Source organism: Alexandromys fortis, unplaced genomic scaffold, assembly GCF_014885135.2.
Source record: "Alexandromys fortis isolate MF-2015 unplaced genomic scaffold, M_Fortis_MF-2015_v1.1 scaffold_1, whole genome shotgun sequence".
Classification (NCBI taxonomy): domain Eukaryota; kingdom Metazoa; phylum Chordata; class Mammalia; order Rodentia; family Cricetidae; genus Alexandromys; species Alexandromys fortis.
In genome coordinates this window covers 39637552-39663740 of record NW_026067927.1, presented here as the reverse complement: position 1 = coordinate 39663740, position 26189 = coordinate 39637552, and the positions used below count along the sequence as shown (strand labels likewise).

Genomic DNA, 26189 nt, shown 5'->3' with positions numbered 1-26189 from the left:
GAACAGGAAAGGTATGCACACAGCAAACCCTTGTCCTGTGGGTGGCTGGCTCTGGCGTGATCCTAGCCACTGCTGTCTTCTAAAGATGGCTAGACAGGATCTCATTCCTTTCCCTCTGCACCTAGATCCTGCTATCGTCCCAAGAGATGTCACCAATGGCTCTACTGTGCCATCGTCCCAAGAGACGTCACCTATGGCTCCCCTTTTAGGGTGCAGGCAGGCCCCCTGACTACTCTGGCTACAGGGACAACACAGAAGTGACTATGTGCCAACTCTAGGGTGGTCATCACAGGCGGGGGAGGGGGGTTCATCCTATGGTATGATAACCACACGTTATCTTATATGCAAAACATATAGAAATGCCATAAAAAGAGTCACAGGAAGAAAAACAAACAAAGAACTCTGGTGGCTTGAATGAAAATGGCCCCCATAAATCCATAGGGAGTAGCACTATTACCTGGTATGGCCTTGTTAGTGGAAGTGTCTCACTAAGGGGAGGACTTTGAAGTTTCAGAAGCTCAAGCCAAACCCAGTGTCTCTCTCTCTCTTCCTGCTGCCTGTAGATCCAGATGTAGAACTCTCAGCTCCTCTCCAGCACCGTGTCTGCCTGTGTCCCACCACACTTCCCACAAGGATAAATAATGTACCAAACCTCTGAACTGTAAGTCAACCCCAGTTAAATGTTTTCCTTTATAAGAGTTGCTATGGTCATGGTGTCTCTTCACAGCAATAGAAACCCTGACTAAGACAAACCCCAAGTGGAGAAGTGAAGAAGATCTTGGAACTAGATCATCCCATCCAGTGGAAAGTGGATGTCAGAGATTGTCCATAAATATATTACAGAATTCATGAGAAAACCGAAATAGCCATTTTTGGCCACTATAGAAGACATCTATGGGCACCTCCCATGTTTCCATCCCTGAAGGACACCTACTGCCCAACTTTCTCAGGGTGATTCAGTGAACATTTCTTTGACTTCTGCCACCCCAGAGCTCCTCTCTGCTGAAGAGAGCCCCTGACTCAGGGTCATGCCTCTTCCTAGGCCGCTACCTAGTTCAGCAGCTGATCAACCTGGGGCCATGTAGAAGAGACCATCACACTTCTGTCAGACTACACATGACATACTATACACACATGGAGACCGTCATGTGTGTAAGACTACACATGAGACACTTGGGCGGCACAGTCTGCGGCAGCTGCTTAACTCAGCCAGCTCAGCGTCAACATGAAAGAAACAGTAAGTAACACCTAGCAAGATTCGAGCGATTGGGCGTGACTGTGTCCCAGTAAAATGTTATTAACAAAAGCAGGTGGCTACCTGAGTTTGGCTGCTGTATGGTAATCTACCAAAGCTTGGTGACTTAACTCCTGCAGTTTCCTGACCACAGAGAGTCAAGAATAACTCCAACCTCTAGATTCAGGTCCTGGAAGGTGCAGTGGCACTGCTTAACCCCAGCTGAGGGAGAGCAGGCCTCAGCTGGTCCTCTAATTACCTCTCTGTGGTTCACCCAGGACTCGGCTTCACTCTCGTGTTGTACATAACACAGTCCATGCTGTGGCTTGTCTAGGAAGCCAGATGTCCCCCTGGAAAACGGACCCGCCACTGGTGCTCGGAGTACGCTGTGTTCATCATTCTCCCTCCTACTATGTCATCCTTTACCTTGTTCCTCCTTCATTCCACTTACACACTCATCCTCGCTCACCCAGCCCTCCTTCACCCACTTACACACTCATCCTCGCTCACCCAGCCCTCCTTCACCCACTTACACACTCATCCTCGCTCACCCACCCCTCCTTGACCCCACTTCCACATACATGCTCAGACTCAGAACCTCCAAATAAGGATAAGAAAGAAATCAGTGCAATCCTTTGTACTTGGACTTTTTGTTCCAAATTTTATGTTTTGCTCACAAAGGAAGATTGATGGAAGGAGAGCAATCTGCAGAGGAGATTCTGGGAGCAAACTGAGCCTCCTTCATTAGGTCTGTGAGTCACAGAACTTTAAATTCCAGTGCTCACACACACACACACACACACACACACACACACACACACACACATGAAATGTGTGACATGCAAGCTCACAGGCACTTGCTGTCTCCACCAACAGAGGTGGGAACAGAAGTTCTCTCCCACCAGCAAGGCCTCCTGACAGAATTCCATATAGTACAGTTTTAAAAGCACCCTGAACTACTGGGTAGGTACACAGTCAGTGGGTTGAAGGAAAATTCATTTTGAAACTTCTCCCAATTATTACTTTGCAAGATTTCAGTCTCTAAATTAAAAACACCAGAAAGTCCCTGGCTCCTGTTAGCAACTGCCATGAATATTAACAAAATTCAGTTCTGGATTGGCTCTGGTCTCAGCTGCAGGGTAACTACCAGACTCGGCCCTTTTCAAGGCAGCTGCTGGATTCCCCGAGATTGGGGGAGGGGCATGTCCTCATCTGGTACCACAGACCAACTACAGGTGACAGGTGAATAGGGACAGTCAACAATTGGGAACCACGTATGCTCTACTGTGGACAGGCTCCAGGGGACAAGTCTGGGAGTGGCCTGTCAGAGTCTGAACGGGCCTTAGCACCAACTGTGTCCTTGGATGTGGGTGACTGGACCCTAATTTTACTATCTATAAAATGAGGAGTTGAGCAATTCAGTACAGTGGGTCCCTTAACCTAATAATTAGGGACAGTTTTAAATGCTGTTTCCTCATACCTGCTTGACTAGGTCCCAGAATCTGTATTTAACATGGTCTTTAAGATGATCTTGGCACACACTGACCACAAACATTTAAGACAAGGACCTCTCAGTTATCCAGCTTTGATATTTTAAGATTCTGTACGCCTGGGCACGTACGTGCACACGCACATGTGTACACACTTGTGAGCATGGTGAAGGTGCATTCTATGAATCCAGGCCTCCTTCTAGCCAGGAGTGTGGCAGAAAGTGATGTGTGTTGTTCCACCTCAGTCATGGCCTCCAACGCATCCCACACAAGCCTCCACCCACACTCTCCTGATATCCTAGAATAGAATGTCTCTATAAGGGCCTAAGAGATGGCCCACTGATAACCTGCATTCCATCCCTGAAACCCACATAGTGGAAGAGAGCTGACTTCCCAAAGTTGTCCTCTCAACTCTCTAAGCATGGCATGGTATACATATACAAGCTTGCTCACACACATGTGCACCTTGTACACACACACACACAAATAAGTAAATAAGAAAATTTGATTTTTAAAAAAGAATCCTGTCTTCTGCAGTCCGGATGAAGAATCAGTGCTCTAGAATCAAAACGTGGCCAGTGTGGGAAACCGACACTTTCCTGCAATTGCTGCTCTCACTCATGAATGAGAAGGCAGAATCATGACTTCCTTCCAGAATGAAGATGAAGACATACAGCCAAAAAAGCATCATGGCTTAGCAGCAGCAGCAGGCACCACCAATGCAGGCCAGACCACATCACTGAGCTGCTAAGAGGATGCAGCCGTCGCAAACACCGCACAAACCACAGCCTCACGTCCCACCAGCAACCAGAAAGCCCAAGGCCAAGCAGCCAAAAGCATTTTGTTGAGCCAGACTCTCAAATAAGAGGCCACAGTTCTTAGCTAAATGAGATACTTTAAAAAAAAATTTTATTTTCTGTTTTTTAACTTGAGGAAGTATGTGTAATACAATGAAGCATCTATAAAAGAGCCCAATCCCGTTTTGTTCTTCTCTTCCTCGGTCAGTGAATAGACTCCACTCTCCCTTTACCCACTGCACAGATCACTGCAATAATCAACCTTGAAAATGTGCTCTGGGTTCACACACAAGTCGTAAGACACAGCTTCGGAGGAGAAAGCCTCCCTAGCTCCTGGGAGATGTCACTAAGGCCTGTTACACATCACAACCTGCAGGGCGTCTCAGGTAGGTGGCTGTCACACCTACAACGGATTGTCATAAACCAAAGCCCTTCCTCCCCCCCAGCTCAGAACGCTTGCTCTGTGTCTGATTCTCCACCTGCATCTTCTTATCTACAAGGGACCAGAAAGAAGGACATGTGGGAAACAGGAATGGATGTGGGAGCTGGCATGAAATTATTCCAAACAGATGAAGGACGAATTTGTTTCAGGTTCCTGGAGACGATGATGGAGCCCGTCAGTTCAGCTGGGAACAGGCAAAAACTTCAAGCCTGGGAACTTCAAGGAGAAAAATCTACATTTCTGCTGACAATGGCCTGATCCAACCTCTCAGAATGTTCCAAAGAATCAGAGGATGCAAATGTCAGGAAAGAGCCCCAGAGAGGTAAAGCCTTAGGGTATCACTGTGATGTGAGGGGAAGGAACCGCTTTCCTGTTTCTGGTTACAGTCATTAGGAGCTTTTCCCAGGCTGATGTGGGATTCCCCTCTGTATGCTGTAATATCATTGGTTAATAAAGAAACTGCTTTGGGCCTATAACAGAGCTATAGGGGTACAGAGCCAGGCGGGGAAAACTAAACTGAATGCTGGGAGAAAGGAGGTGGAGTCAGAGAGAAGCCATGGAGCCCCGCCAGAGACAGATGCTGGAACCTTGCCATTATGCCATGAGAACATATAAAATAATGGAGATGGGTTAATTCTAAATGTAAGAGCTAGCTAGCAATACACTTAAGTAATTAGCCAAGCAATGTTTTAAATAATATAGTTTCTGTGTGGTTATTTTGGAGCTAAGCAGCCAGGAACCAACAAGCGGCCTCTCTCTTTCCAACACTAGGCCTCATTTGCAATTTAGAGACAGGCCAGGGTCCAAAGTATGTCAGATGACGCCATGAGCAAATTCAGATTAGAAAAAAGCAAAGTCAGGCAAGCTAGAAAGGAAGCCCGAGTTCCAAGTGAATGCTTAGCTGCTCATTTAGAGGATTGAGAGTAAGTTTAATACCCAAAGCATGAGGCAGGGCCACCCCATCCATCAACCCAAAGACTACATACAGATGGCCTTAGAGCGATATAAAGTTGGAAAATATTCAGACAGTGTCACGTTGGGAGTGTGGCTCTGAAGTACAGACTGGAGTACTCCAGGCCCTGTGTCTGGTCCTCCAGCTCAGAAGACGGGAGAGAAAGAGAGAAGAGAAACATGCACACAGCAGTCAATACCAACTTTCCTCTCTCGAGAAGTTTAGATGCAGAAATTCATACTGCAGTTGGCCTCAGAAAAGAGGAACTTGACTAGTGAGGTGTCAGGCAGGAAGCCCATTAGGAAACACATGTCCCTCTGGGTCTGCATCTTCAGTGCTGTCTCGCTATCGGGGGTGCAGGTGTGTAGAGAGAGACTCACAGTCCTTAGATTGCCTGCAGGGGCCCTTGGCACTGTACCGGTTTCCCTGGGGAGTCATGAGCAAACATCTGTTTACCCAACAGGTGAACAAAGTCAAGACTCCACCCAAGACTAACTTAGTGAACAAGTAAGTCTACTGGGCTTGTTTAAAGGAACATGGGTGACAGAAACACTATCACCACACACTCCCCACCTCATCATGACAATGACATCACCTCCCAAGATCACTAAGGCTGTGATGGGGTAAACGCTGAACTCCCATGTGGGGGATCCCCAAGACGGTGGTGGGCTTATGTGATGCTGAGAGGAAAGTCATATACGATGCTACCTGGTGCCCTAGCTTGACCCTGAAGATGGTCATCTCCAGGCCGAGACAGCCTCATCCAGTTAGCCCAGTGACCTAATTCAACAGCCACACTGAAAGCACCAGCGAGGAAAGGTCAGGAGCAGCATTGCTGTAGGCACTACTGTGGAGGAGGAGAGGGGAGGAGCTGAGACGAGATCTGCCATGCACTTGGGCCATGCACATTTCCTGAACTAAAGAAAGGTACTCATTCCAGGGGAAACGAATAACTCGACAGCCAGAAAGCCCTGCAGCATAAGCCAAGCCTCTTTTCACTTTAATGGCTTCAGCCCAAGCTTTGGAAACCCACAGAAAGAATTAGGCCAATCGAAAGTGGGGCAAAGGAAAAGCTGGGGCAGCCAGGCCTCTCTTCAGCTTGGGTAATTATAACTGGTATTAGAACAAAAGGCCGGTGGGACATAAACCAAGCTAGGGCAGCCATAGATGGAGGATGATCCCAAAACCAATTTATCTTGTCTAGCTGAACAAAAGGGAAAGCGATTACCCAGGGGCTGTGTGACTTGGGCCCCTCCTTCCTGACTGGGTTGAACTCTCCAGTGAAGGAGTTAAAATGACAGTTGCTGATTACTGTTAATGATCTGGAAACCCAGGCCAAAAGACCAGCAGCCCCTTCAGCACACACAGCCAAGGAAAGAACCATGCTGCCCTGAGATGCGGATGTGGAGAGCTGGGCTTCTATGTGCACAGGGCAGGAGGCCTTTCCCCCTTGGTTTGAGGACACATTTTAAGAGAAAGAGAAGAATTTTAGAAGTGAAATTCACTTGTGGGTATGAAGACTTCCCCTAACTTCCTCCCTGTTGCTAAGAAGCCCAGCCCCTGGGGTTAATCATGGGGATCAAGGGCAGGGCAGGGGAGGGATCAGGAACCCTGAAGAGTGGGTAGGAAGTGAAGAGAGCCTCTAGCCACCTCTGCTAAGAGAGGGAAGGAGCATCTGCAGCCCTGAGAGTAGAGAGGCACGGCCAGCAGAGCCACTCAACAGTGGAGATGAGATCTAGATGTTCCTCTCAGCAACAGAGTTCAGGCCCAGGAAAGGGAACTCCATCTTGAGCAAGTCAGCCTTTGATCCCCTGAAAGACTCTTCTGTCTGCGCCCCCCCCCTTCTCTAACACCAATTTAACATCTGATAGGCAGGACTGTGTTATACATCTATAGCAAATTCTGCCACCCACGTCTGAGTGATACTGGTATCAGAGTGAGGCCCACAGTAGCTTTCAACTCCTATGCCCTGCAGTCCCATCTACTGGCCATCCTTGCAGTCAGCTTGCCCCAACCTATACACCCAGTATGAACACAAATCCCCATGTCCCAGTGCAGTCAATCTGCCTGTTCCCATGAAAGAAGAAAGACTACTTCAACCATGGCAGGCCATAAGCAAGCCGTGGGCATTCCTTCTTTTCACCCCAATGTCCTCACCTAGACAAGACTCTCATTGTTGTCCCTAAGGACTAGACAGCTGTCTCCCAGCTAATCTCCTAGACTGACAGGACTTGAGCCACTTTCACTAGGCACCGCGTTAGCCCGCACATCTCCTAGATGGTTGATGCATAAGAACAAACAAGGGAAACTCTAGCACAGACCCAGAAAGCTTTTAGTTCATTAAAGGAGAAAAACACACACATAGTTTAGTAAATGCATGGGCAATACACTTCTAAAGGTGACTTCTAAAAATATGAAAGATGTCAAAGGGTAGATAGAAAGCCAAAAAGAGAGACAGGGGAGACAGGGGCAAGAGGGAGGAGACCAGAAGCTCACATGAGAGCGTTGAAGTTTGAGGAGATCCATCTGGGTGAAAATGTTGAAGAGATCCCTGGAGGATGCTTGTGGGGCATCTGAGAGACCTAGTGATACAGTCTTGGGGGTTGGATTATCCTAGGAGGTCATAGTTAAGTGTCTTGAACTGCGTACATATTAAAGCACTGTGCAGCATATGTGAGGAAGCCTAAACAGAAGTCTTTCATAGGCCAAAGAGGAACAGAGGGCAGAGTCAACTCTTCTGAAGGGAACGAAGATCAACAAAGAACAAGCAGGTAGATTGATTCCAGAAGGTAGAATAAGAGACCATGAACAGAGCCTTCAAACCACATATCCAAGAGTTCAGACACACACGGCTGTTCAAGAATCAAGCCGTGCACATAAGGGAGTAAAAGTATAAATAATAACCTAGGGAACACTTTTCAGCCAGGCTGGCCAGAAGAGAGAATGTACAGGATACACACATGCAGGGTTTTATTGCTCAAGAGCTCACCTGAGTGGAAAGTCATTTACTGTGTGTGATTTGATCTGTTGTGAAAGGCGGAGGTTGCTGCCAATTGCTCTTGATGTCTCTGCTCTTGGCTAATAACAGATATCTAAGGGGTAGGGTACCAGAAGGAGCTCTTGAAATTGCCTTGGCAAACAAAAGCAAAGGTTCAAAGAGTCATAAGAGCTCAGCCTCAGGGAGGAATGGGCAAGTGTGCCAGCAGGAGAGACCACGGGGGAGTTCCTCTGTGTCACAGGCACCGTGGGAGAAGCCTCTGGCATCCATCTCTATCAGCTCCCCCTCCAATTTACCACTCTACCTGGAAGCATCGATTTATTCTTGGCCTTTGTCTCTGAAATATGTTCCCAGTTCTGGGCCAGGCAGACAAATGTGTGTGCACCACACCAGTGTGTACTAACAGGAAGGCACAATTCCTGCGCACAATTTCACCTCCGGGTTTGGCTAAGAAGTAAAGGGTTGGATGAGCAATGATCTTACGGAAGGTGTCTGATACACAGTAATACTTAAATACAACCTGTCCGTCAGGAGCAACTTCACCCCAGAACTTACTACTTTGCCAAACCCAAAGAGAACTAAAAAGAACTGCTGTTCACCAAGGGAGGAATCTCAGACTGTCAAGAAGAATTGTCCACAGCTCCAGATACAACAGCATGGATACGGCTAATATAACATGGTTAGCACAATAAATCCTACATTGGGTGTTTTTTGTTCGTTTGTTTTGGTTAGCATGATTAAAGAAAGCAATTAAGGAAGACATCTGTCTAAAACTCTGGCCTCACACACATGCTGCCGTCCACATATGTGCTTCCTCACAAATAGGAACACATACACACATGCACATCACATACATAAGAGTTGTAATATAATAAACAAAATGTAACTATGTAAGTAAAAAAGAATTTTATTTTCATGACCTGCACTTGGAATGGAATCATGTATGCATGCATACATAGATACATGGATGGGCACGCTAGCATGCACGCATAGTGGGGGCTTGACACAATTTACCATCTTGTGTCTAGAGTCTGTGAGTCCAAATCAAAACTTGTTTCCACTGCTCCCCTGGTTTGGAGGAGTTCCACGCACCCCTTGGCTTGTGACCACATCTCTCCACTGTCCTATCCACCAGCATCCTCCCTGCATCCCAGTCCGCTCAGGACCTTATAACGCCATCAGCCACATTGGACTCTGCCCTGCTCTACTTCAGCATGCTCGCCAAAGAACTAGCCACACTGGAAACCACCCTTCCCCCAATAAAGCTGCATTCTGGCTAATTACTTACTAAGAAGTATAATATATTTGAACGTGGGGCATAATCCAACCCTAACAGCTTTACAAAAGACAGAGGGCAGACCAGTCACGGCATCTACATCAGAGTATTTTAAAAGGACAAATGCTTGGCTAGAGATGTACCTCAGTAAGTCAAGGGTTTGCATACAACATGCATGAAGCCCTGGGAGAGACCTTAGCACAACAGAAAGCCAGACACAGTGCTGTAGCCCTGTGAACCAAACACTTGAAAACTTCGTCATTCTAGCCTGGGAGTAAATGAAGCCCTATCTCAAAGATCATTAATTAACGATTAATTTTTTTCTTTTGGTTTTCTTGAGACTGAGTCTTTCTGTGTAGCCTTAGCTATCCTAGAATTCACTATGCAGACCAGGCTGACCTCGAACTCACCTAGATCTGCCTGCCTCTGTTTCTCAAGTGCTGGCATTAAAGGGATATGCACCGTGCCCAGCTAATTAATTAGCTCATTAGCCCTATGTTGAAACTCTAGAGGAGGTCAAGAAGCCTGTCTTCTGTAGGCCTTTCAGGAGACCCTAGCAGACACTAATATTTGGTTCACACTGTGTCCTAGTGCTAACTCTGGGTCTTATCTCCCCAGGACAATCTGTAGCCTCTAGGGCTTCCCGTCTTCACATTTATCTAAAGCGGTGCCTCCTGTGGTAGAGATTCCCTGGTGCTACTGTGCACGCAACGTGTTCTTAGATCTGGAGGTCTGTAAAGGCCACAGGTGTCTTTCACACATTGTTTAATCTGCTTAGGAATACTATAAACTGACTGCCACATTAGAAATCCTAGATTAAACTTAAAAAAAAAACCTGGCCAACTGGATCCTACATTCCAACATGAATACTCAACCTTGGGTGTTAGTCCCCTTAAGATACTGGTGAAGGACAGCATTGAAGACCTTAGCCACAGTTCCCACCATTCTCTGGAATCTCTCTAACACTGAGGTGTCATGGTGCCAAGGATACTTATTTCCATTGTCAGCTGGACCCTGAAGATATGTGTGGGCTTGAGTCAGCCTGTGTAGTTCCTCGGTGACAGAAGAGGGATGGAGGAAAAACTGCCTCGTTACCCACAGATTAAAATGTCTAGCAATGTACTGTTAGATGTCGGTCCCTCTGATGGACATCACTACGCACTTATACACAGCACTCATACTTGAATCAGAAGTGTCTACCAGACCCCTTGTGTTCGCTAGGCTGTTGCAGGCAGGTGGTTGAGCTTTAGAAGGTGATTAGTGAAGGATGTGAGGTCACTGGAGGACGCTGTCCTTGGGTCCTCTAGCCGTAGCCCCTCCTCACTCTCTATTTCCTGGCTCCAGCATGCTCTCCACCATGACATGCTGCCTACCCAGTCCACCATGCAACAAGGCCAAGCAGCCATGGACTAAAGCCTCTGAAACTCTGAATCAAAACAAAGCCTTCCCTCCTTTCAAGTCCATCTGCTCAGGTATTTCCAAGGTCACAGCCACGAAAAAGCTAAGTTCTCTCAGTTCGGTTCCACTGCTCACGGGGTAACAAAGTACATTATGGAATGATTCAAGCACACATCCAAGTTTCGGAGTGGCTTAACCATGCAATGAGGTGGGTGGGCGAGAACCCAGGCAGAAGGGATCTTTGTTTCAGCATGATTTCATTAGGGAACAATAGCGTGTGGAGGATGCGAAGTCGTGATGGTGGGATGTCACCTGTGCTTCCTGCATGTTTATTCTGCACTTCAATGCAACTGCAACGGTAACTCTTCTGCCGTGAAGCAAGCGCAGGGGGGGAAGTTACTGTCTTAAAGCTATTTTTCAGAGTTGCAAGAAACGGAAGAGCAGAGCCTGGCCTAAAGTCTGACTAATGTGCCTTAAACACAAACAAACAAACAACATAGTATCCACTCTGAGCTCAGCAGAAGTCCCTTCTCAATCCCTGCAGGGTGGTTCCAGAAGTGTCTCTTACTCAAGGAAGGACTGGTCACTTTGTTCTAGCAGAGCCTTCAGCTGATTGGATAAGGCTCACTCATCCTATGGAAAGCTGTCTGCTTCACTAGGTCTAGCCATTCACATGCTGACATCATGCAAAATCACCCAGAGCTTTTAACCAAATGTCTGAGCAGCTGTAACCACCAGAACTGCACATAATAGATGGGTGAAGAGGCGAGACCATCAGCCCCAGGAGTGGCGGGAATCTGTGGAGATGTGCCTGACCCTGTGAGGATGGAGCCATATAACCCTCCCACCCACTTCCAAACTCCTGCTGCTCCCACAGAACTTCCACAAGTTATATTCAAGGTCACAACACAGTCAGCAACATAAAGCTGCATGCTTCCAGGCACCTAATCACATGCCTGCAATTAAAAACATAAACACTGCCAATGCTGGGGCTGGCAGGGCAGCCAAAGGTACCTACTGCTGGAGAGGCTGAAAAGTGAAACTTCATCCCTGGGAAAACAAGCCTGCCAGTTGCTTGTGGGGTCCCCTCACGCCTCAGCAACCCCACTCCTAAGTGCTGACCCAGGAAATGTGGAGAACTGTGTTTGTGTCAGTTTGTGAGGGCTGGAGACGGCATCACTCCTGACTGTGAAGGACTAGAGACAGCCCACATGCCCACTGGGTGGCGGAAGCAGAAACAAGCACTCCACCCCGGTGATGGCAGGCTACTGGGCAGTTTAAAAGGAAGAGTGTGTGTAAGTGTGCAAGTCTTACACTGAGTGAGGGGCGCTGGTCTCAGAGTTCACACTTGTGTCAATTCCACTGGCATAGCATCTGGGGTTAGGACGTGGAGATGGGGCTGATTACAAAACAGCCTGAGGAATGCTGGAGAGCCTAGGAGGATGGGGAGGGACCGAGGGGACTATAGGGAGCCGACCTTCCTCCAGCATCATTTACTACAGAACAAGAAGTTTAGAAAATCAAAAGATTAAAAGAAGCTGCATGGAGTCCAGTCTATGTACAAAGGAAGGGAGCTGTTGAACAGTGAGTGGACACATCAGGACTCAGGAACCTCCCAGGGAATGGATAGGACTTGTCGCCACAGGGGACCACTCAGCATCAGCTGTCAGGCCTTAGCACTATACAGAGTTGACACATCAGGACTCAGGAACCTCCCAGGGAATGGATAGGACTTGTCGCCACAGGGGACCACTCAGCATCAGCTCTCAGGCCTTAGCACTACGCATCCCTCTTCCCTAAGGTGGACATCCACATGCCATAGAGAGACTCTCCAAGAATTCTGAGTGGCTTCTTTCTCTCTCCTGCCAGAAGGGGCTGCTGGACTTGGTCACAGTGGGTCCCCATGCAGCACATGCAGGCAGGAATCCAGGGAGAGGAGGGACAGGAGGTGGAAAGCAGAAACAGTTCAGAACAATGCTTGTCAATCAGCTGCCCACCATGACACTGGATGGGGCAGCATGCTTAGAGAGTCCTGTAATCACCTCCTGGAGCTCAGCTTCAACCTCACCCGTTCCTGTAATTAGCGCTGACAGTTCCACAGCTAAAAGCAGGGTGTGCTTTAAAGATTAAGAGGGAAGAGAAAGGAGAATGGAGGGAGAGAGGCAGAAAAGCAGGGCAGAGAGCCGGGGGGGGGGGGCAACAAGCATGAAGGTTATGGAGAACCCCCTCAAGAAATCTGCTTATGGTAAACATAGCTGAACCTCAGAAAGGAGAACCCCCTACATAATGTACTTACCACAAACGGAGTTAAACCTTAGAAAAGAGATGAGTCCCAAGATCTGGGTACTCTCTTGCAAATCGCGTGTCACTTTGTTAATGGAAACGAGCTCAGGACTGCTCTCAACAATGGTCCAGTTGGACTAACTACGGCCTATGCAGACCCATGTCCCTCCCCACAATCTCTTCCACACAACACAGGGACACTCACAGCTCCAGGATCAGAATGACATCCGTCTTGTTCTCATAGACCTCGTGCAGGGTGATGACGTTCGGGTGGCGGATCTCCTTCAGGATGCTGACTTCCCGTTCGATGTCCTCACGGCTCACACCCCGTCGGCTGGACTTGGTCCTCCGTTTCTTGATGAACTTGGCCGCATACTGAAGACCAGTGCTTTTCTCACGGCATTTCTTCACCACCGCGAACTGTCCGCTGGCAGAGAAAGATGGGACAGTGTTTAGGTCTCTCACTAGAGACAGAATCTGAGCAAGGACGTGGCATGGGAGTGGGTATATGGCAAAACCGTGACTAGGGAAGGTCAAAAGGTTGACAGTCAACAAAGGGGGCAGGCATGCTTCTTATTGTGCGTGGTGCAGCTTGACTGAGCCCATTCCTTCTGAATAACGTCATAAGGAGTAACACATATTTGATTGAACAGGTAGCCAGTCTGTCTGAATAACGTCATAATGAGTAAAACATATTTGATTGAACAGGTAGCCAGTCTGTCTGAATAACGTCATAAGTAGTAAAACATATTTGATTGGACAGGTAGACAGTCTGTCTACACTCTTTTCCTCCCATTTCAGGCACTCACATCTGACCTGTTTCAACAATTCTTCTTCAGCATGTCTGGACACATAAACCAGGAAGGGGGGAGGGATGGAGAGCAGGATCTGGGCACAGAACAGTCAAGGCTCTGTCTTCAGAGATATATTTCTAGCATCAATATTAAACACCACAACACTTAAAGAAACAAGGCCCACAAGAGGGTTCTCTGTGGTTCTGGGCTGCTGACTCCACCCCCAAATACGATCTAGGCCGAGCCAATCAATGCAGTGCACTCTTCTGGCTCCAGTGATAGACTTGCTATGACCTTCCGGACAACGGGGAAACGGTCTTTATGAGACTCTTTGTATGAACACTGAACTATATATAACCCCAGAGCGACTGCCAGCTACGTGGGAGCATTATAACAGCTTAGGGTTTAGGGGCCACTGCAGCGGGGTGCCTGTGGAGGGAAAGGAACCAGGTCTGTGGGAACACTGCAAAGTGGTGAATTAAGTCCAGCCTAAAACTATAACTATGTCACTGACTTTTCAGCTACTGAAGCCTTTTACTAAGGGCAGTTTGATCTGAGCTGCCTTTTCTCGCAGACGGAAGCATCTTCCGCAGCACAGAACACGCAACCGGAATCTCCTTACCACATACGAAGGAGATCAGAAAGGAAGAAACACAAAATCATGTGTGTCCAAAGAGCGAGTGAGACCACGTGAGTTCAAGAGCAGTGTTCTGGGGGGGGGGAGTAGTGAAACACAGGGGAGCCTTCTGGATCAACCTCCGCCCTCTCCCTTCTTCCCGGCTGACAGAGAAAGGGGCCACCCACCCCTCACCGGCTTTGAACATTTCTGGGCACCTGCTGAAGAACAGCTATGTAAGGGAGTGTCATGGATATTTGTGATGGCTTTATTCACTCCTGTGAAGATGGGGTGGGGGTAGGGAGGCAAATGAAGGATAATATTTTGATATTCAAGAGTGGACGCTTCACCACACATACACTTGCCTCAGCAGCAGAAGCCATGGAAGAAACACACACGCACGTGCACACGCACACATCATTTTTGCAACAACTTATACACAATCGGTTAATTCCCACGTCCCCCTCCTACAGCAGGATATTGGCTGTTGTGAACGTGCTAGCTTAGAGAAAGGGGATAGGATGTGGCTATCTCGATCGCTGTGTTCTTTGGAATCCAACCCTGCTCTCTGCCGCAGGGTTGGGGATGGCAGAGGGGAGCCTCCACAACAAGGATCAAGTCTACACCAGCCTTAGAGTCCAGAGAAGAAGCTAAGTGGCCCTCGCCTCACAAAGACAGCATCTGGCAGACACCAAGCACACGAGAGAATGCAAAGGTTCAGCTGGGCCAACCAAGGACTATGCCAGACCGCCAGAGGATGAGCTGTGGGTCCCTCACCCATGGGCACAGCAACTTGGCACAAGGATCCAGGCTGCAGGCTGCAAGCCCTCTGTGAATTGACTCAAGAATTTTAACACAGTGATGGTAAAGACATTAAAGACAATAAAAGTCAAAAAACTTCCTGCAAAGAAGCCACAGGATCCAAATGGAAAGTTAGGCTCAGAGATTCTCCTGAGTGTGGCTTTGTTTCTTGCAGTTCCAAGGTGAGCAGCCACTGCTTTCCATTTTCTGACCACTTCTTTCCTATCCTGCTTCCCCAAGGCTGTGGATTACCTGAGGACCAAGGGCTCCAAGCTCCCCTATCTACCAAACCACACACACACACACACACACACACACACACACACACACACACACACTGCAGACTGCCCCCAGGGTTGGTGCACAGCACTCGTTTGCAATGCTGGCATCTTGGGTACTAGAACATCAGATGGAGGACACTGTTACAAGCCAATGGAACTGTGTAGCAGTTACAACCACAGAACACCTATAAGCTGTTAGCACAGACTCCCAATGCCACCAAGAGGCTACAATGATCACACCATCGTGAAGGGTTACTGAAGGAGAGGGATCATCTGTTCATCTGCTTTCCATTGCTAAAACGAAACCATTCTGTCAGCATGCTAACATTCTCTTTCAGGATAGCCTGCTGCATTAGAGATGAACAGCCAATCCGTTTAACACAAAACTTTTCAATTAAATGTAATAAACATAAGCTATCTGGTGGACAGACACATAATACTGAGAGATATCCCTATTTGAAGAGTTTCACGGATTAAAAAAAAAAAAGACAGACTCAGACTACAGTAAAAATGGGCGGCTGATGTGACTCACTGACAGAGCCCCTGCCTATCACTCAAGGTGCTAGGTCTGATCTGCCGTGTCGGGGACTTCACAGGGACTGACATAGACTTCACACGGGCTGAGGAGTAAGCGCTTGCCACGCAAGCATGAGGACCACAGTTCCTAACCCCAGCACCTGCTTTAAAAACAAAAAGTTAAGCGGGTTGCGCCCCAATCCTAGTAAAAAGAGGCACATGAATTTCCAGAGCTTGCTACACAGCAGCTGTAACCAAGCAGTAGGTTCCAGGTTCACTGAGAGAACCTGTCTCGAACAGTTACATAGGAAAGATACTGGGGAAAACACCTGATGTTGCTCTGGCCTATACATGCAAACATATGTGCACATTCATGCACATGTTGCATGCACACACATATATAGACTCAAAAACTTTTAAAAAAAAAAGCCACAAATCTTATTAAATCATAAATCTTAGTTTATAAGAATAAACTGCCACCAAGCTTCCTTGTCCAGATATTAATACATTCCGCTTGACCATGACCCTGATTGTACCAAGGACTCTACAAGGCCATGACACAGATCCCCACATGGATGGCCGCCATGCTCTGACACACACACGACTGTCATCTCTTCTTCTATTGGTGAAAACCGATGCCCAGGAACATTTTATGAATTTGTGTAACTCTCACATGGCGGGTAAAGCTGCATGGCAGGCAACCAGTCCAAGTCCCAGAGCCCCGGAGCCCCATTCCCCAACAGTGGCTGCTCTAACCTGTGCACACCCAGCCAACACATCACTGGAGAACGGATCTTCCCAGAGAAGACCTCTAAGAGGAGAATGCAAGCCTAGGGCTTTGTGGATAACTCAGGTCACCTAATGTCCCTTCCTCCTCTCTGGAAATCAGGTGTCCTGGATAATTAAAGTCAAAATTTGGAGGTGCTCTGAAGAGCCCTGCAACAAAAAAGTACTCTGTGTTTGTGACATTGCCAAGAAAGCACTATGGCGGTTGAGCATCCCTGATCAGAACATCAAAATATCTGAATCTTAGAGTTTTTGTAACAGAGTCCGCACCACAAAACTTGGCTTCATGATCGAAATCATTAATAATAGTGCAAAAAAAAAATACATTCTGGTCATAAGTGTGTGGTGCATAGGAAACAAATGAATTTCCTGATTCCTACTGGGTCCTATCCCTCTGCTGTGCCTAAGCAAGCATTCTAGAATCTGAAAGATGATGAAAGCGCTGTGGGTGAGGAATGCGTGGTCTGCATTTAAAACGACAGACAGCACAGGCGGAGAGTCTCAACATCCGGTTACGTGTGGCGCATCTGTTTGTGAAACGCCACTAAACACTGAAAACGAACCCCTAAAATTCTGGTTAGCCCAAAAGGGTCTAATTTTTGAATATAGTCTTTTGTGGAAGACTCTGATCATGGGAACGAAGGGTGAAACAGGGACCGCTGCCAAAACGGGGCTGCAAGGTCTGTGTGCGTGGCTGGACCACGAAGGGCCTGCCTGTCATGTAGGGGAAGGCAGGGGGGGTGGAGGGATGGAAGAAAAGGAGGAGGAAGAAAGAAAGAAGTGTGGGAGAGGGAAGAAACAGGAGAGAAGTGGGAAGGAAAAGAAAAGGGAAGGGGGGAAGAGAAGGAAATGAAAAAAGACGTGACATTAAGCGTGGAAAAGATGCTCTGTGGCAAGATATGACGGCGCCAACACCAAGGTCTAACAACGTCCCATTTCTCCAGAGCACTTCCCAAGAGCATGCTCCAACCTAAAAAGGGGGTGCAGATTCAGAACCGTGGCCACAAGAGCAGGCGGCTTTTACCTTTGATTTTTAAAGCAACCAGCGATGAATGTGTGGGTTCTCCTCTCAAATAACACTTAGAAGAGGAAGCAGGATCTCTCCTCCCATCCTAACCCTACCAATTCCACAGATCTTGGCAGAAGAGAAGGTAACCTGAATGGAAACTCATTAATGCCTGCCCCAAGTGGTACCCATTCCCTTGGAACACGGAATTGCTCTCTGCCTTCCCACCAAGAAGCTACTAAGAGAAGCAGCCAAACTGCATAATAGGAAGATGAAAAGCTTGTGAGCTTTAAAACCCATACTGAAAAGAAAAAAGCATATGTGAGCTGCTACGGAGGTCAGGAAAATGGCCTGGAGAGCAAGGGCCCTCGTGAGCAGCAGCTCAGGTTACCATGACATGAACAGGGAGGCAGGGCTTCCAGAGAGGACAAACAGCATCCTGTCACCCTGGGAACCCCAGGAGTAACATGCAAAAGGAGCAGAGTCGCCTGGGGGTCATGCAAATAACAGAGTGGAGGGGACTGAGACAGATGCCAGTTCCCGGGAGCAGCAGCATTTTGAGGACGAGATCACACAGCACAGTGCAAGAAGGCCCAACACCCATGGCCCAAGGCCAGAAGTAGCAAGTCAGGAGGAGTCAAAGAAGCCAGTAACAAACAGCACCAAAGCACCCGGCTCAGAATTGCTGGCTTCTGGAGACAGCCTCTCACTTAGCCCACCTAGTCTGGAACTCCTGATCTCTGCCCCTTCTCTTCCATGGAAACAGAAGGAAGGTTCTAGATCCATCTGAACGAACGAGTCTAGACTTCTCCAGGAATACCTGGAGAAATTTAAAATCTGGTAAGCGGCCCTGATAGGCTGTGTGTGCAGGGTTAAACCTGGCCCTTGTCACAGCGGGACGCAGTGTGTGTCAGCTGTCCTTTGAGGCATCATTATCCATAAAACCCTCACAAACTTACAGTGTTTTGGTCTTGGAGCATTTTAAAGTCCAGCATTCTGGAGGTATGCTGGGTCCTTTCTCCCAAGGACACTGTCAGCTCCTTTGGAGTGGGGCTAAACTATATCCACTGCAGGCTTTAGGGCGCAACACAGAAATACATCTGAGACTCTTCCTAACGCGTGGTGCTTGAGACTGAGTCCCTCTATGGGCGGATGGAGCTGAACACAAAGGTGAAGGAGGGAGACGCAAGGACGAGCGTAGATCCTTCTGGGGCTCTTTGGTGCATTAAAACCCAGGGCTGTGCTGTGTCTAGCCTGGGAGAGGAGATCACTGCCTCCTTCAGGCTTCTGGTCAAAGGGCTGCCCTGGGGACGGGCAATCCATGACAGTCTCAGCTGGCCAGGCTCTTACCATAACACCGTGTTTGAAGCTGTTTTCTCCCTTCAGTTGTGCTGGGTATTTCTGGTGGCAACTGAGAGCAGAGCGAGATGAAGAGAAGACAGGCTCAGAGCCTGTAGTGGATGCTGGTTGGCTGTCACAGACCAGCTCTTCTTTGGTTTTGATGAGTTGTTTTTTGGTAGTGACTGTGGATTGAAACTAGGACCTTGCTCATAACTGCTGAGTTATAAACCAGCCATTTATTATTATTATTGTTGTTGTTGTTGCTGTTGTTGTTATTTCTGTTTTGATATTTCTAAATTGACCAGGCTGGTCTTAAGCTTGTGACCCTTCTGTCTCTGCCTCCCAACAGCTGAGCTAAAGGCTTGTGACACCAGATCCAACCAGACCCAACCCCAAATCCCTCAGAGTAAAAGTAGGATGACCATGAAGAAAAAGTTTGCTGGTGACAGGGAGGAGTATGGGTCCCCAGGCCTCCTGGGAGCAGCCCTGAGTGTCCCAAGGCCTCCTGGGAGCAGTCCTGAGTGTCCCAAGGCCTCCTGGGAGCACAGTCCTGGGTGTCCTTTCCACACACTAGCCAGATGGGAACTGATGGATGCCCTGTTATTTATTTTTCTTATTGTTCTTTTCCAAGTAAATTTTTTTCAAATAAGACCTCACTATGTAGCCCAGGCTGACCTTGCACCCACCTGCGCCTACCTCCCCAGTCCTAGAATAACAGGTTTTGGCCACCTTATCTGACTACATCGCTTATTTGCTCTGGGCTAGTCTCTTCAGCCTTTTGGTACTCACTGCCTAAGTAAACAATACTGGCCCAGATAATGTCCTGACAGTTCGGGAATTTATATCCATGACACTTTAACCCAAGAGAACTTCAAAGTGCTGGGCGTTCAGACAGCGGGTCTCTTGGGCAGCTGGAAGCTCCATGGGATCCGCGCTGACCACACACAGCACCACCCCTGAGACCTGAACAAGACGACACGGGCCTGGAGCTACATCTGCTCATTGTTTGTTTCCTCTTTAAAGCCAAATAGAAAGAATAAGATGATGTTGCTAAATGTCATTTAACACAATCCAAACAGGGTCTCGACGGACCAGACAAACAAGCAACACTCGGAATCTTCTCCAAACACAATAGGCTCAGCATGCTCAGCATGAGTCACACTGGCCTCTGAGCCTAGGATTATGAAAAACAAAACATCCTGTAACAAAAGTACATCTTCAGATTACTGTCATCCAGCTGCCATTCTGTGGACAGTACCATCAGAGGGACAGAGACTGGGACTTCCTGCCTCAAAAGCACATTCCAGCCACGTGGGTCTGGCCTTCCCTGCTGAGACTCCAGAGCCTGTTTGACTATTCTGACTTCACCATGTGAATCCCTGGAGCCTTTCCCCGTTATTGGATCATGCTGACTCTATCCTGTAGTCTCCTTTCAGCTACTGGGACAAAGTTAACCAGGCTAGAAGGTATGATCTGCTCTGAACTCAGCAGGGTGCTCTCAAGGGGAAAGTCTGAGAAGGGAGCAGGGTTCATGTGTCTGCATGAGGAGAGAGGAAACACGCCAGGCGCTCAGCTGAGAGAAGGGGGAAAGAGATTTGTTCAAGATGGAGAACAATCGGCTGGAGGAAAGAGCATGCAAATCCACTGTGCACAGCTCATGGGTAAGTAGGAGGTCTCCATAAACTAAGGAGCCAGACTGAGGAGATGGCCTGGTGGGTAAGAGCATTGCTGTGCAGACACGAGGGCCTAAAATCAGATTCTCAGCACCGACCTAAGAGTCAGCATGGCTGTAGGTGCCTGTCACCCCAGAGTGTGGACAGGTTGGTAGGGGGTTGCCCACAGATGTTTTCTGGGCAGCTAGCCTACTAGAAAAACAGTGAGTTCAAGATTCAGTCAGAGAAGCTGTCTCAAGGGACTAAAGCAGAAAGAACCAAGGCATGTGGCATTCTCCTCTAATGCGTGCGTGTACACACACAGACACACATACACACAGATACATACATACACACACAGAGAGACACACGCAGACACATACATACACACAGAGACACAGATACATACGTACAGACACATACATACACACACAGACACACACACGGAGACACACACACACAAAGACACACAGACACACACACATAGACACATAGACACACAGATACACACAGATACACGCACAGAGACACATACACACACAGAGACAGACACACAGAGAGACAGACACACACACAGATATACACACACATACATACACACACAGAGACAGACACACAGAGAGACAGACACACACACAGATATACACACAGAAACATGCATACATACACACACAGACACAGACACACGGAGACACACACACAAACACACACAGACACACACACAGAGATACATACATACACACACAGAGAGACACACGCAGACACATACATACAGAGACACAGATACATACGTACAGACACATACATACACACACAGACACACACAGACACACACACGGAGACACACACACACAAAGACACATAGACACATATATACACATAGACACACACACAGACACACACAGAGACACATAGACACACAGATACACACAGATACACGCACAGAGACACATACACACACAGAGACAGACACACAGAGAGACAGACACACACACAGATATACACACAGAAACATGCATACATACACACACACGGAGACACACACACACGGAGACACACACACAAACACACACAGACACACACACAGAGATACATACATACACATACATACATGCACATACACATATACACAGAGACACACACATACAGAGATACACACACAGATGCACACACACAGAAGACACACACACAGACACGCACATGCCAGAGTGGAGCTTACAGAAATCATAGGAACCCCTAGTGTGTACTCTGCTCTGTCCCAGAACACGAGTGGGTCTAACAAAGGCATCCGTCTTCATTGTTCCCTCTCTGTTTAGGTAGGGAGAGTTCGCCTGTGTGTTCTTGTAGAACCATTAGCTTCATGGCCCTGAAAAGATCAGGTGCACAGCCGTGAAACCACGGAACACCTAATCTCCCACGGCTGTCGGCACAGCCACATGGCTGCTGTGTTTCAGCCATGCTCTGCTTGGGTCAGTCTAGCTCTGCAGACTCAAGGCAACCCAAACTAACAGCTTCAGGTGCTGTCCTTCTCTGGGCATGGGAGCCGCAGGCTCGGCGGAGCAGGAGGCAGAATGGCTGAATGGCTGTTTGCGTGACACAGACAAATCCTTTCCATAGAGCCCGGTTCTACCTGCAGTGTCTACAGATCTGCCAGCCTGGCTCTGAGTCAGGTGGGACTCACCTCCCAGAGGAAGTCTAGGGGGAGAGAGAGAACAGGAAGACCCAAGCAGGTCACTTCAGGCCAGGTGAGGCAAGGCTGGCACACAGCTTCCCTGCTGGAGTTACTGAAGTGAGAGCCGTTCTGATAAAAGTGAAAGACGATCAGCAGTGGAAGAGAAACCAGAGCTCCCTAGAAGCCCGGGCATTTGCTCCATGCAAGCAGAAAACTCCCTGGATGCCCGCCAGGAGGGCTGACCCCACCCAAGGGATGTGATCCTACACACATGAGGCTAATGGTGAGAGCCAGGAGGTGACTGTAAATTCCACGGCTAAGACAACAGACTCTGACAATATTACTTCTCTGAGGACTTGGGTGTCTAAGAGCATAAATATCTTAAGCCAATAAGTGAAAAACAACAAAAGATAATCAGTGTATATCAAATTTACAAGTGACAACTGGGGGCGGGGGGGAGGGTGTGTGTGAATGACCTAATGACCTTCCCTAGAGTGATGCTTCCTAAGAAAAGGCATCTGATTTCTGGGAGACTTGGGGTGACCAACTGTCAGGGGTCTGACGGGATGAATGATGTATGTAAAGGATCCACCAGCTCTTCCCAGGAGCATGATCGGGCCCTGCTTTAGTTTCTTTTTCTGTGGCTGTGATAAAATACCATGACCCGAAGCTCTTTACAGAGCGTTTGTTTGGTTTACAGTTCCAGAGACAACAGTCAATATCAGTGGAAGAGGCATTGCAGCAGGCAGCCGGAGCAGGAAGCTGAGAGAATGTGTCTTCAGAGCAAACCCAGGCACAGCAAGTGAGTCAGAAGTGGCATAAGGCTATAAACTCCCCAAGTCCACGCCCGGGGTGCTCCCTCCAGCAAGGCTGCACCTCATAAAGGTTCACAACCTCCCCAAACAACACCACCCACCAGATCCACCACAGACCTAGCGGGACAGTGGGACAATCTGTTTAACTGATCCCAAGCACAAGGCACCGGTCAGCCTCTCTCTAGAAGTCCCTGTGACAAACCACAACAGAGAAGGGGACTCCCCTTTCTTCCCCCCGCAGTCCTGGGAAGGAGCTGACCACTGGCTAAATCTATCAAAATCATTTACATATTCATGATATTTCATTGAGTTCTCATTATAAATACTTACAATGTTCATGTCCTGGTAAATGAACAAAGATGTTCTGATACCCCTATGTCTGCAGTCTCCAGCCCTAGCTACCTCCAGCAAAATAACCGAGCGTCACACAGTCAAGTGGACTGTCCTATGCCAGCCATTTTGAACACCCTGTAACACCTTGAGAAGACAACACAACGGTGGCTCTTGATTGTTCCATCCCCTGAATGCACAGGCTCAGCCAGCTCTGTCTCAGTTCCTGCCACACACTTTACTGACACAGGCTGGATGAACTCTGGATGATCCTGCAGCCTTTTGGCTGGAGGCAAGGCTGTGATTGGTGAAAACACACATGTTTTGCATGTGAGGTGAGCTATGATTGGCCTGAGCAGCCCCTCTAGCTCCCTCTGTGAGCCGGCTGCCTCCCTGGTGCTGCAGAATTTGGCTCAACAAAAGCCTGATCTTGAGTAGTAAGTAGTCCTGTATTTGCCTGTTCAGAGTACTGTGAGCTGAACTACTGAGATGAAGAAGACACAGCGAAGCAGCTACAGCAGCAGGGACCGGGGAGCAAGCAGTGGTGGCAGCAGGTGAGCCGCTGGCGGCCGAGCTGCAAGGTGGGAAAGTTGGCATCTGCCTGACAGCTGATGAAAGGGGCTACAGAAGGAGCAAGCGGGGTGCAGGAGCAGAGAAGACACAGAGCTGAAACCGGAAAGGACAAGCCTCTGTGAAGAGCTGGTGAACAGAGACTGCCTGCTTTGCCTGCTGACAGTCCCAAAGAACCACCTAGCCTTGGGGGACAAGACCCTGCGTCCAGGAGCTGTAACACTGGTCACTGTTAAGGGCTGGGGGAGCCTAATACCTAAACCCACTGGTAGATTTCAACTCCAGCTATTGGCAGTACCCAGAAGTTCCAGCTTCCTGCGCCTACACAAAAGCTGTAACACTTCTAAGGCCAAAGGCTCAAGTGACCCTCATAAATGCTGAGGGTCCTGACACCACCTACAAGATGGCCTTGTAAACTCTAGGGGTGCCTTCACCCCCGCCAACACACACCCGCTGCTGCTCCTGCCTGCTTGCAATTGCTGCTCTCCACTGTCAAAAAAAAAAAAAAAAAAAAAAAAACAGAGAAACTTCACTTCTCCAGCATGGTGACGTCATCACCCCCGCTGTGAGGTGATCACTCCGGAACAGCATTTATTATGTATGGGAAACATTCAAGTACTGTTCTCCTGAGAATAATTCAGAATTAGGAAGCCAGGCGTCAGAAACAAGACTTAAGGAAACCAAAGGGACTGAGGAGGGCCTGGCTTTGCTTCCCATTCTTGTCCGTGTGAACCGGAAACACTGCAGGCTGCAGTCAGAAGCCTTCCTGCCTGGGAGCTGGGGTTCAAGCCGCTACACTGAGCGGGGTGACTTCAGGACCATGAGCAGTACCAGCTCTTCCAGATCTGTGCTCCGAGTGATGCCAAACAAGAAACACAGAAACAGGGACCACATCTTTCCACCTCAGTAAACGCTGGTGCTCACAGAGGGACGATTCAATTTCAGTCCTTGGGATCCCAAACTCTTGGTGTTAATGTTTGTTTGGCTGACCCGGCCACTAGAGAGAACAATAACTGGGTGAAGTTGTCATTATTGTTATCATCATTTTCTTCATCATCATCATCATCATCATATTGTGCCTTAGGATATGATAAGGAAACAGGCGCAGAGTCAGCAGAAGCCAGTGTGTCAGGTGCACGAGAATCTTATTTAGAATATCGGGTGTCAGTGCTGGGATGAAGCTTAGGGTGCCTGCCCCGTGTTCCCTAAGCCACAGCACCATACGAACAGAGCTCAGTTGTGATTACTGGTCATCTCGGCACGGAGTGGGGGTGCGAGAATCAGAAGGCCAAGATAATCCTGTGCTACGTGTGGTCCTGCCTCAGATGGATAGATACACAGATAGACAAATGGACAAACACACATAGGCAGATAGGTGGACAGATGACAGACAGACAGATAAATGACAAGGTATGCAGTCACAATCTCATTTACTCAAGCTAGTCACTGTTAATGGTTCTGGGTAAAATGAAATTGAACTTTGTACTAGTTTAAGTTCAGACTCCCTCAAATGCATGCAATTAAATTTCACACAAGGAAAACACTGCGATAGTTAACTCAGCACACACGTTAACCTGTGTGAGTCCCCACTAGTGATAATTATCTGGTTAGAGAACTCGCCTAACAGGATTTTGTCGTAGGAAAGGAAGGAAAGCAATGGAGCCTTCATCATCAGCACACACAGACTTGAGTCCTCAGTAACAAACAGGATGGAGCTGCCCGACAGATATGCAAGACAAGCCACAATGCAGACAGTCTGTGCAATTGAAGACTCTGAAGCCCCGCCTTAGTCAAATAAAAAGCCAAATTAACCTCAATAACATTTTATTACAGTACTTCAAAAATATCGTAATTTATACATTATAGACATTTAGACTATCGAACTATGAGATTTCTGTCTCTTTTTATTTATTTTCTTCCAGACAGGGTCTCACTATCTAGCCCCGGGTAGCCTAGAATACACTAGGTAGATCAGGCTGTCCTGGAACTCACAGAGACCCACCTGCCTCTGCCTCATGCACCACCACAGCTGGCATGTTCCCCCTTTTTTGTTGCTGGAGCCCAGTGTTCATTTCGCATCCACAGCCCAGCTCTGCTCCACAGCACAGCTCAGACCGGCTGTACTTCAAGCGCTCGGGG

General features: G+C 48.1%; 1 protein-coding gene across 2 annotated transcripts in view; it reads right to left on the bottom strand.

The window, feature by feature from the left end:
- Nucleotides 1–26189, bottom strand: part of Dapk1 (death associated protein kinase 1) — a 141142-nt gene that overhangs the window by 44318 nt on the left and 70635 nt on the right. For both annotated transcript variants that reach the window (XM_050143394.1, XM_050143393.1), the window contains exon 3: nucleotides 13076–13297. In XM_050143394.1, coding sequence (XP_049999351.1) covers nucleotides 13076–13297 — 222 coding nt within the window. The remainder of the gene's footprint in view (nucleotides 1–13075; nucleotides 13298–26189) is intronic.